The sequence below is a fragment of the Mustela nigripes genome, chromosome 5 (assembly GCF_022355385.1).
Source record: "Mustela nigripes isolate SB6536 chromosome 5, MUSNIG.SB6536, whole genome shotgun sequence".
In the NCBI taxonomy this organism is placed as follows: domain Eukaryota; kingdom Metazoa; phylum Chordata; class Mammalia; order Carnivora; family Mustelidae; genus Mustela; species Mustela nigripes.
In genome coordinates this window covers 52,112,907-52,125,174 of record NC_081561.1, presented here as the reverse complement: position 1 = coordinate 52,125,174, position 12,268 = coordinate 52,112,907, and the positions used below count along the sequence as shown (strand labels likewise).

The 12,268-nt window shown below is 40.7% G+C and overlaps 1 protein-coding gene and 1 pseudogene across 12 annotated transcripts in view; both read right to left on the bottom strand.

The window, feature by feature from the left end:
- PKHD1 (PKHD1 ciliary IPT domain containing fibrocystin/polyductin) overlaps window positions 1–12,268 on the bottom strand; it is a 478,342-nt gene that overhangs the window by 295,043 nt on the left and 171,031 nt on the right. For all 12 annotated transcript variants that reach the window (XM_059400266.1, XM_059400267.1, XM_059400265.1 and 9 more), the window contains 2 exons: window positions 562–772; window positions 21–178 (listed from right to left, as the gene is read on the bottom strand). In XM_059400266.1, the coding sequence (XP_059256249.1) occupies window positions 21–178; window positions 562–772 (369 nt within the window). The remainder of the gene's footprint in view (window positions 1–20; window positions 179–561; window positions 773–12,268) is intronic.
- LOC132017977 (keratin, type II cytoskeletal 8-like) lies at window positions 9,145–11,656 on the bottom strand (annotated as a pseudogene).

Genomic DNA, 12,268 nt, shown 5'->3' with positions numbered 1-12,268 from the left:
CCAGCAAAATACTTCTCTACCTTCTGAAGCACTGGCCTCCTGGCATGAAGCAAGGTGCTTCTTCCTCTCAGCAGTGAGATTCCCTTGTATGGTGACCCTCCTACTGAGCAGCACTACCGTGACCTTTAAAATATGGCGTTCTCCAGCCACCCAATTCTCTGTGAAGTTGTGAGAATATCTGAAGGAAAAAAAAAATGGAAAAGACACATTTGAAGATATTACTCCAAACCTTATTAAAATAGTAAGCCCCAGATTAGCCTAATTCTCCCTTGGGAGTCTATTTCTTTACAAACTGAGGTACAGAAGAGTTGAACTATGGGCACAAGCATGTGAGAATTAGGTGCTTTGCACCATAAGACGGAAGTTCTAGAGTCTTACAGGAAAAATGTATTCAATGTCTAAATCTTTCAAATGTTTCATGCATTGTAATTTTCTTATCAACACATCTAACATTGTTTAATGTCAAAAGACGTCATGGAAAGACAAACAAGTGTCCAGACACCAACACAGTTAAGACGGCCTCTGCTTCCGTCAAATCGGAGCTAAGTTGACATTCAGTACCTCAAGGGTGACCTCAGGTGGAGGTCTGTTTTGTGCACTGCTTCCACAATGACAATCTCTTCTGTGGGTTTGGCACCTTCGAAACCTATTCCACTGATGATGACAACTTCATCTCCAGGGCACCAGTCCACGGCATCCTCCAGAGCCAACACTGTGTCCCGGGCAGAGGCAGCTGCTCGAAGATGGGTGATAGTTACTTCTGGGAGCAAACCTAAAGCCGAATGAGGAAAATTTGCCTTTAGATATATTAATAATTAATATGAATTTGATGTTATTCAGCCAAAGAATCCTATGAAGTAAGAATCTGGGAAAGCAAGCTTCAGGCTTGATGAGCACCAATGCATTTTATTTATTTATTTATTTATTTATTTATTTTGATATTAGTTTTCTCATCTGTTACATGTTGCAATAAAAAATAATGCAGGATTGAACATGGCATGAGGTGAAAAATACAGGAATTGGAGTCAGACTCAACTGACAATTAAATCAGTTTTGCTATGTTCTAACTAAGGGTAATGTACTCAAGGATGACTCCGTTTTTCTCAGATACAAAGCAGAAGTAGTGAGGCCTTTCCCCACAGAGTGGTAAGAGGATTAAATGAGAGAACAATGAAACGTCTAGCTCGGACCTTGCACATAATAGATCTAAAACACATTTTAGTGTTTTCCTTCCTGGCATCATACTGTTTTGAGAATGAAATATTACCACTTCTTTCTTATTCTGAATAAAAACAAACGACTATTAGACTCTCCGATATAAGTTTGTAACAAATCTCTAACCTGAAGACTTCAGCTCAGTTTACAAATGGGTTAGTAGTGTAGAGACTCAAAATTACCTTGGATTGGTTGTCCTAAGTCTTGATGGTCCCTTCAAATTCCAAAGTGGGTGCCACGTCCAAGTTGGCTTTGCTAAGCCAAGTTGAAGGTGGGGGAACTTGACACTCTAGAGTCTTGGTTTGTGTCAGACTCCTGCTCATCCACCTGATCCTCCCCATGCCAGAAGGCCACTCCTTAACTATCCAAGATTCAAGAAGGTAGTCTGTCTCAAAGAGTTTATTCTGGCCTTTTCCAACCAGAGTCAAGGCAAAGACTTTTTTCAAGCCATTATCTGAAGCAACACTTCAGAAAACACATGACTTACTCCCAACTCCTTCTTCTTTCCTCAGTACATTTCCTTCCTCCTTTGCAATAGATCATAATTTACCTTTAGCCCACAGCAACTTACTGTCCTCCCTTGTTGCACTAAAGTAAAGTAATAATACTTGAATCTCCAACTACAGAGGTAGCCGACAATAAATCATTTTCAAATTATTTTAAACTTCCCTCTTTATTTATGTGTCTGTGTGTGCACGAGCACTTGTACCAATAATGTTGTTCTAGGCTTGGAAAGGTCCCTAGGTTAATGATGTAATTTCTGAAGTTTACTTGGGCAATAATTTTATCTTGAAATAATTTACAGAGTTCAGAATTTCTAATTATAGGGCAGGTGGAAATTAAGACATAAATCATCCCAAAAGAAAATAATTTTAATTTTATTCCTTGTTTGTATGTTTTAACCTTTGGGAACAATAAAATAAAATAAGTCTCTTTATATGTATATGCATATATATGTGAATTTCTATGATCTTTTCTTGAATGTCTATATGGAAAATTTTCTACCAAGCATAAAAAATGTTTATTAAAGACAAAAATGCTTTTAAACTCTGTGCTCAGTTGTGCACAATACTAAACCAATATGCAAAAAATACCTACTCTGCACCTACCACCTTGCAAGCTACAGGTAGCAGAACAAAGGTTAGGGACACCAAAGGTATTTCTCAACTAATCATTCTTATAATAGTCAAGTCAAAATGAATGAAAAAAAATCACAGAGAATCTTTGAAGTGCATTTTTACCTATTAACATATGTCCTTTCAATTGTTGACAGAGCTTTTAGAAAGCAGGAATATTATCCCATAACTCATTCACTCTCATGGCAAAATAACACATGTCAATGTGTATGACCAAAGCATCAACCTTGGGCATTTCATCAGTGCCTGCATCGTATTTCCACCTACATGGTAGATGTTGACATTTGGAAGAGCTATTGTTACCTCAAACTCACAAATGTCAAAATAATTACAATAATCACTTGAGCTAGACCCTTTGCAAACACCTTTTTCTCTTCTTTCTGCCTTATTCTAGTTTAATTATATCCCTTCTTTGTTTTTAATCTTTAGTGTCTGCCTGCAATACTCAGTAACAAAGCCCCAAATTCCCTTCCTGACTTTTAAGACTCTCCAGATTCTTTGACTCTGTAATAAACTCTCTATTCCAGGAAATCCAGTCTGTTTACCTCTTCTGGTTTGACAGGTTCATTCCTTCCTCTATCCCTTTACCCATCTACCCCTTTCATCTAGGTGCCTGGCCTGCCTTCCCTCATCTATTCTTCCAAAATGCAGCTCAAGCCCTGCTTCTTCCACTGGATTTCAGGGAGAATTTCAGCCCATGCTGACGTCCACCTCCTCCTACAGACCTTCTAGTGATGTGTGGTTTATACTGAAACAAAAGATCTGTTTATATCTGGGATTTGGGCATGCCCAGGTTTGTGGATATACTGTGGGCCATTTTGGGGAGGAGAAGCTTACATAAAGGAGTAGATAGAAAAACAGAGGATGACAGGGTCTGGCTCAGATATAGGCCCTCTTTCCCAAGTTCATGGACCCATGACTGAACAGGACCTGAAGGAACTCTCCAGATGGCTTTTGCCCCTGATGTTCCTCTGCCTGGAATTCTAGCTGCCTCATTCTTCAGAATGATGTTCAGCTTGGTTCCTCAGAGAAGCCTCCAAGACCTCCTGACTGGGTCCAATCTTGTGTTATAATCTGTCCCGTCACCCTGTTCCTCTCCTTTCTAGCATTCAACACACTGCAATTTGACCTCTTACTATAATTCTGTTTGTCTTCCCTACTGCACAGGACAGTAGGAACAATGACCAAGAAAGCCAAAAGAGGAGGTAAAGTGCACAAAGGAAGCCTCATGGTGATGGCAACAGACAGATGAGTTGATGAACTCACATGACATTTGTCATGCGACACCTATAACAAGCAGGCAGGAATACTGAAAAATGCTGGAGGTTCTGGAAGAGCTGGGGGAGGGGGATGGCAATAAATTTTTCTTGTCACTGCTGAAATACACACAGGCTGAGAAGACTCGCCAAGGGGGTTGGGGCACAGGGGAGACAAGATATGTAACCTGTAGACAGTACCATATATTTCAGTATTAAATTATTCCATAATTATCACAGTGCCTATGTCTTATCTCCCACCTCAATATTTACTACCTGAATTCAGGGACACTGCTTATATGTTTCCTTTATATATGTCACAATCCTGGGATTACAATTAGCATTCAACTCATAAGGATTTAAATTAATTATTTTGAATATTGCCTTCTGGACATTCACTTGCAAACTCCCATTAGACATATGCCAAGGAACGCCTGGGTGGCTCAGTCGGTTAAGCACCTGCCTTGGGCTCAGGTTATGATCCCAGGGTCCTGGGATTGAGCTCCATGTCTAGCTCCCTGCTCAGTGGGAAGCCTGCTTCTCCCTATGCCTGCTCCTCCTACCTAAGCTCTCTCTCTCTTTCTGACAAAAAATAAATAAAATCTTAAAAACAAAAGATATATGCCTAAATGACTATATAATATTCAATGTGCTTGAAAGTAGAACAATGCAAACATTTATTAAGAACTTAGAATAAACCCAACGTAGGCTAAGCAATTTCACTTGAAATAAGAACTGTTTGTTTCTTCTTGTTTTTCTTTTGACAGATTGAACAGATTAGGAAACCAAAATGCTTCAGGGACAATATTTGACAGTCATGAGACATCAGCACTGAGTTCTGAAACTGGGGCTTCTGAGTCCAGAACCAAAGAACTGGACACATAATCGAATTGCCGGACTCTGGAAATAATTCTAAATTAACTGTACCCGGAAAGCTTTGGTACTCAAAAAATTATTCTCCTCACTTCATAAATGTTATTTAATGGCTTCACAAGGCAACACAGCCAGCTTCTGTAATGAAGAAAGCATTGCCCACACTATAAACGTGAGTCATTTTACTTGAAGAACTCAGAAAACCCAAGTTGGGCAGTTCCCTTCCTTTCTCTACCACAAATCAAAAAACATAAAAATACAGTTTGAAAAGATCAATAATTTATGAATATGCTCAAATGAAAAAGGTTAAGCTCTTAATGTGTAATTTAATACAATGTTTAACCACTTTGGGCTTTCAACATTGACCTGTTAACCAACAAACTATTCATTTACTCCCACTAATGACTTTGACTCATAATTGTATTTCCTACAAATTATTGTCCAAGCATTTCAGTGCCATTCATCCATAATTACACCATCTCAGAGAAACATCTTAGCAAATGGGCAGGGGGAGAAAGAAAATAATCTTTGTGGGTTAACACACTTAAAATCACTAATTGTCCCCTGTTTATTTTGTAGGACTTCAATCTTTATTCCAAGTGAATAACTGCCAAGATCTTTCCAAATCACTGGGGGCAGGGAGTTCGTGAAGGATGAGGAGAGGAAGGAGAGGGAAAGAGAGTGAGGGGAGGGGAGAAAGGAAGGAAAGAATATTTCATTAAACTAATGTTCACGTCAGAATACAAAGATAAAGCAACTCACAAAAGAACTAGAAATCTTTCTGAAATACGTGCAAATGATTTCCCCCTATTTCTGCATGCAGCTAGCTTCACATTATGCATAGCATATTGGTGAATGCTGTCACGAGTACGCGCATGTCTATGTGTGTGTGTGTGTAGATAAATATTTTTCATGCACTGGAAAGACAGACATGGAAGGAACAGAGTCCCTGTCTGACCAGGATCCATGACCAGTACAGGAAATGGACAAAAATCACAGATGTACCATGTGAAGGGTTAAGACAGAGGGACATCTGGTGTCTCCTAGTGCACACACATGGAGGACCTCACTCACGCAGAAGGAGGGGTTCTTTCTGGGATTGCTTCCCAGAAGAGGTGATGACTGAGCTGGATCTTTAGGGTTAAGTCCTAGTGGGCCAAATGACAGAACAGGCAGGGCACTCCAGGCAAATGCAATCATGTATAGAATGGTATGGGCCAACGTGACACATTTTAATTGCTGCTGTATGCAGCATGGGCAGAATGCACACACACGGGGGTGGGGGGGAGGTTGCTGGTGAGAGTGAGAGTGCATCCAGCAAGGTGAGCAAGACCCACTCAGAAAGGGACTCTGGGGTCCTCCCAAAGAACGAAGAGTTTATTCCAAAAGTAACCACCAAAGGAATACTTGAGATAGTAACAAAGAAATCACACTTTTGTGAGACTAGTGATATTTTAAGACCATGAATACACAAATCAAATTGAGGGGAGAGAATCCTTAGTGAGAAAATGTAATCACTACATATTTGTGAGAATGAGAAAAAACCTGACTCAAGTCCTAAGATGAACAAGAGCCAACCAGGGGGCAAGAGGGAGCTCAATGTGTTCCAGAATCTAAATGGAGATAGGAGGTTCAGGAACAGATGAGATGGCATGGTGTGACTGGACAAGATGGCACAGGACCTTGCTGGCATGTTTTCAAGGACCTTAACTCGGAATAGTTCCATGATCAAATTTCTGTTTTTAAAGTTCTCCCTGGCTGTTGACTGAAAAGCAGGGGAGGCAAAGTAAAAAGTCTATGTAGCAGGCTGCCACAGTAAATGAGAAAGGATGAAGGTAGAATTTTGGTAAGTTTGACTAAGAGTCAGGCAATGCATCTGAAGAGAAGTGTAGAAATTTGAGCTCTCTTTTGGAGAACGAAGAGAACTGATGTCGGATCTAGAGGTAAAGGAGAAGATATTGATGATGCCTCACAGGCCCAAGAAGAAGCAAGTCAGTAGATAAACAGGGGCATCTAGGGAAGAAGATAAAGAGTCCATTGAATAAACATTTACTGAGCACCTACTATGCTATGTTCTGTGTGCTCTTCTAGCCACTGGGAATACAGTAGTGAGCAAAACAATCAAAAATCCCTGCCTTCATTGGTTTATATTCTAGTGGCCTTCACTTTTAGACATACTACCCTTTAGATCACCATTTTATGCAGGTTACATTTTAGATATTAAAGAGGATATTCAAGGGAAAATTCTGGAGCTCAGAAGAGATGTCTGAGGTTAGATAAATAAATATATAAACAGATTCCAATCCATGGAAATGAGTAGGATTACTTGGGAGAAAGTATATAGTTATAAATGAAGAATATCTAAGCCTGAGCCCATAGGAACATCATCATTCCAAAGCTGAATAGGTGAGGAGAAACCTAAAAGGAGCAGTAGAAGGAAAAAAAAAAAACAAAAGATGAAGATAACACACTTGCCCATAACTAAACAAAACAATGCAGTGGAGAGTAACTCATTCCTCCCCCATTTCTTTACTCTTTAATTATTGGTAGGGTCTGGGCACCCCACCCAGTGTCCCTTACTCTTGAGTCCTATTCCCCCTGTTCATTTCATCCCTCTTCAGACAGAGGAGCAGGATAAGAGCTTTGAGGCGAAAGAGATGGAGAGAAAACCCAGTCCATCTACCATTTCTCATTCCTCCCTTCTTCCTGGCAGCAGCTGGCCCAAATTCTCCAGTCACATACTATCTTTGACAGCAGGAGGAGGTGATGAGTAACCAGAGAAACTGGGGAAAGGCTGACAATGACTTCTGATTCCACCTTGCATCTGAACTGGTTCTCTCTGCTTCCAGAGACTGCACTATGCCAAAAGTTGCTTCTGGGCCATAGAAGCCACTCTGAGGGCAGAGGGACTGAGTGTGGGGAGCCATCCAGCAGATGCAAGGAGTCACGTAGATGGATGTGCCCGTGGATTGAGGAAATGAGGATGATTGGTTGAGGAGAATGTGGGCGCGCTCGTGATCAGCGCGTGAACAGCACTAGGAGCCAAGAGATATATGCATGATCACTGCTAGAGAACAAAAGAATCCTGCTCGGTTACATAAGAGCGCACGAGGGCACTGCATGCACGGCATTCTGATTGGGCAGGAAGGGGGGCGTACACACGTGAATATATACTGCTGTAAGTGCTTGGTGCGGGGCGGCCGCCATTAGCATTAGTACATTAGCATTAGTAATAAAAGAAGTTTGCCACTCACCTCGTCTGCGGGTCGTTCTTGCGGGCCGAGAGCGACAACTGAGCACACCCTTTGTTACTAGTACTCAATAAGAACAGAACTAAGATAGTAGAGCCCAAATGGAGAGAGATGTGTCCCTGGTATTCCATGGCAGAAACGGACCTACACTCCCACACAATTAGTCTTATACTCCGTGGCCAGCTGCACTACTCCCGCTAGCATCAGACAGCAAGGAGATTTAGACGAAATTGCCTGTAGAGGGCTCACCTGGGTCCTTAACTACAAGGTTATCACCACTTCTTTGAGAAAAATGCATCTTAAGTTCCAGAAAGCCATCTCACAAAGGGAACTCTTTGAACTCAAAGCATCTGTGAATTGGAGGCAATCCAATTTACCATACTTCAGAAGAGGAGACTGGGACATTAGCATTAATAGAAGATTATCTGGCAGACCGAAGAGATGGAATGGGGCATTTTTCATGTACCATTTCCCTCTGCCCTCGAGAAGCCACTCGCTGTGATATCTTTGCTGGCTGAAGACAAAACCTGGCCCAGGAATCCCGTATGCGTTTAGCTCTGTGTCTGCACTGTGAGCCTTCTGCATTAGTACTGGCTCATCTTTGGTGACAATGACAGAGCAGGGAACATGTGCCTGCAGGAAGAAGAAGGCTCAGCAGAGCAATCCTTTAAATGTGCGGATCAGCTGGCTGCATCCACAGCTGAGCAGTAAACATTTCTATACTGTGATGAAAGGGAATTGGGCATGGTCTATTCCCAATGCTGAGAAAAAGTCTACCATTTTGTTGGCACAGAGGTTTAGACCAAGGCTAACCAAGGTTACTCAGATGGTGCAGTGAGCCATGCTTTGATTGAAGGCCTTTTCTAAAGGCTAACCTTGGTTTCTACTCAATCTGAGCTTTACTATTGCTACTGTGATTAAGAACAAGTAGACTTGTTCTTGAGAAGACTATAAAGATAAAGACTATAAAGATAAAGCTCAACATACCCGTATGTTGAATATAGTGAAATATAAGAAATAGTGAATTATAAGATACGTGGAAACATCTGTAACACTGTTCCTAGATGCTTCAAAGATTTCAGGCCAATTTTAACAAATAGCATTCTTGGGCCCTGCAGAACTGTACTGGCCAGTCCTTTACTCACCAGGGCAAAATCTTGTTGTTCAGAGCAAAAGGCTTCTATAACATGTTTTTAATTCCCACTCCTTTTCATTGCCCAAAAATATTTACAAAACTTCAGGTATACTTCAGACCAGATAGATAGTATTTTTAATAATCATTGCTACAGTTTATGGTTTAGAGTGGAGACAGCAATGAGGGAAAACGAGGCTAATTTTTAACAGGTTAATTTCTTTTTAGAAAACCAATCGATAAATATTATATAAAATATATATATATATATAAATATAGAGAAGCTAAAGGAAGATAATAAAAGCATCCACAATCTTACTACAATAGATTAATAAGTGTCTTTTCTTTTCCATCCTTTCTATCCTATGTTTACAAGCTGACAAAATTTCATATATAAATAATACTCTACATACTATAGAATTATGCTGTAATTCTTGACATACCATTTTTGTAAATTCTTTTTACTTAATATAGTAAAATTGATAGAGTAATACATTTAACTAATATGACATATTAATATATTCTCTTTACTTAATATTACACTTACTAATAGCTGTATTATATATTATTTAACATCATAGTGGTATCACAGTATCCCAATTAAAAGTGGTGCATTTTATACAGTAATCCTGTAATTCTTTATACTCTGTTTATTCCCAATATTTTTCTCTCGTGAACAATGCAGATGTGGACATTCTTGAGCATAGTTTTTATGACTGCTCATGGTCACCTCCTTAGAACAAATTCCTAAAAATGGCATCACTATATCAAGGCATATACCTAGTTTTATGCCGATTACTATAATTACCAAATTAACTCACAGGAAGACTCACAACTTCTATATACACTAGCAGCATTCATGAATACCAGTTGCACAGACTTTCTACTACTTCTATTTTTGGTCTTGGTCAATTTGACTGTTAAGGGAAAAAAAAATCATTTTTGTTTTAAAATGTCAGGTGAAGGCCATTATTTGACATCTTTTTTACATTTTTTAGTATCAAAAGAAATTCAACATTGCTAAGTAAATGGAATGCTACATGGGCTGGAGCTTGTGATTTTTCCTTCAAAGAGAATTCTTCCATACATATCATCAAAGCAATACTATTAATAGTATTGCTTTCAGCCTGGCCATGGAGGAAGAGTATCGTTAAATTGGACATTATATTCATATTTGTTAAAATTGGATTTTACCTAGATCCTGGCACTTCATAATTTTCAAAACTGCTTCCCATTCTTTCCTCTCATTTAACTCACAACAACTCTGCAAAGTAGCAAAGACTGGAATTATTACTTTCATCTTACAGAGAATGAAACTATGCCCAGACACTCATTCCATCTTTTTCATCCATTTAACACACATACGGCTCACTTCTATATTGCATACACATAGCTGGTGTTCATCTCTGGCAGAAAGACAAACTGAAGACACTCCTTTCAGGTTTCCAGAACAATCCTCTCAAATTTAATTTTTCAGGTTCTTTTAGGATTCCAAGTGGGGCCTGGACCCCTTTGGCTCCCTTTGTAATATTCTTTTTTCCTCCTTTGTAATATTCTTGATAGGAACATAAAGAACTTGCTTCTTTCCCAGTTATTTAACTTCAGTATTTTTATGCCATTTTCTGACCTGTATAATAGTAAGTCTATAAGTATTTTTTAATACTTTGTTTCACACTTAGAAAACTCTTTCCTTTTTTTTTTTTTTTTTGAGAGAGGGTAAGTGAGAATCTTAAGCAGCCTCCATACCCAGTGTGAGCTAGACAGTAGGCTTGATCTCATAATCTGAAATCATGACCTGAGCCAAAATCAAGAGTACACTTAACCGACTGAGGTCACCAGGCTCAGCCTGATGTCAGCTGATGTTCCTGTTCATCTAAGAAGTCTCCATCTTCATGTACAGAAGTCATCCCTGTGCTTCCCAGTCAATGCCAACAGCGCCTTGTACTTGATCTGATACAAGGTCTTGGCCTCAGGCCAGCTGTGGTTGCTGTGTTCCTCACAGTGGTTCTTGACCTCAGCGATAATGCCATCCAGGTCCAGGGAGCGGCTATTGTCTATAGACAGCACGAGGGGCATGTCTGTGATCTGGTACCACAGGTCCCAGAGCCCCTCTCCATAGAGCTGCCTTAAAAAGATGATCTCATGGGTCAGCCCTTCCCATGAGGCACTCCAGCTCCATCATGTTCACGTCAACTTCGTTCCTATCCTTTATTCCCCATATCTTCATACTCTTTGATCTCTTCCTCATTTTTATTCTTGAAGCCCCCACTGGCCCCCACATGTTGTCATGTTCCACCTTCAGCTTCAGCTCCTCCTTGCCTACCGTGTGTCCGGCTGTCCCGGGGGTTGTTGATGTAACTCTTGAACACGCTGTCCATGTTACTCCGAGCATTTTTCTGCTGCTGCAGGAGGCTCCACTTGGACTCCAGGATTTTTTCTCCTGCTCCAAGTGCTGCAGCTTGTTGCTGGAAGGAGGCAAACTTGTGGTTGAGAGTCTTGATCTGCTTCTTCTCCTGGATGTGCATAGCCTGGATATTCAGGTTCACTTCCAGCTTGAGGGGGCTCAGCAGGCTCTGGTTCAATGAGACAACGATTCCTCTCATACCCCTGGCCCTGTCATAGCCTCCAACCACCTCATGCTGCTTCTCAGGCCACCCAGAAGCTGCTGCCCACCTAGAAGAAGGTGGAAGAGCTGATGCGTGCACCTGGCACTCTCATGAAGGAGCAGCTACTGAAGGCTTCGGGGCTGGAGGCAAACATCTTGTAGGACTTCTAGGTGACCCGGATGGTCATGGTGGATGGAGCCTGGAGTGGAGGCTGGGGTGGAGGAGAGAGGCTGAACCTGACAGAGGTTTGAGAAGGAGCCAAGAAGCTGTTTCTAGGTTGAAATGTTTTTGAGTCATCTCTTGTTTATAGATCTAGAAACTGCAACACTGAGGAACTATCTATTTCAAGATCCACCAGATCAGGGATAGAGATAGTATTTGAACCCAAGCAGTCTACTTTCAGAGCCCAAACTCCTGACATTCATCAAAAGGAAGATGAATGATTGAATGTTCTAGAAACAAGTCAGGATAAGCTCAGTGAAGATTCTCCTGTGCCAGCAGGAGAGAGTAAACTATAGAAATCTTGAAAGGAAGCTAACAGACTATGTCCTCTTGGGAAGCTGTGTGTCAAGACCAGAGGCTTGTTATCTTCCTGAATTATGTGTCCAAGATATGATACAGAGTCAGTTATAGAAAATGGGATCCTGTGATAGTTAACTGTGTATGTCAACTTGACTGTACTAAGGCCAAAGACAACTGGACAAACATTATTCTGGGGTGTCTCTGTGAAGATGTTTCTGGATGAGATTAACATCTGAATCCATGGACAAAGTGAAGCTGACTGCCCTCCCTGACGAGG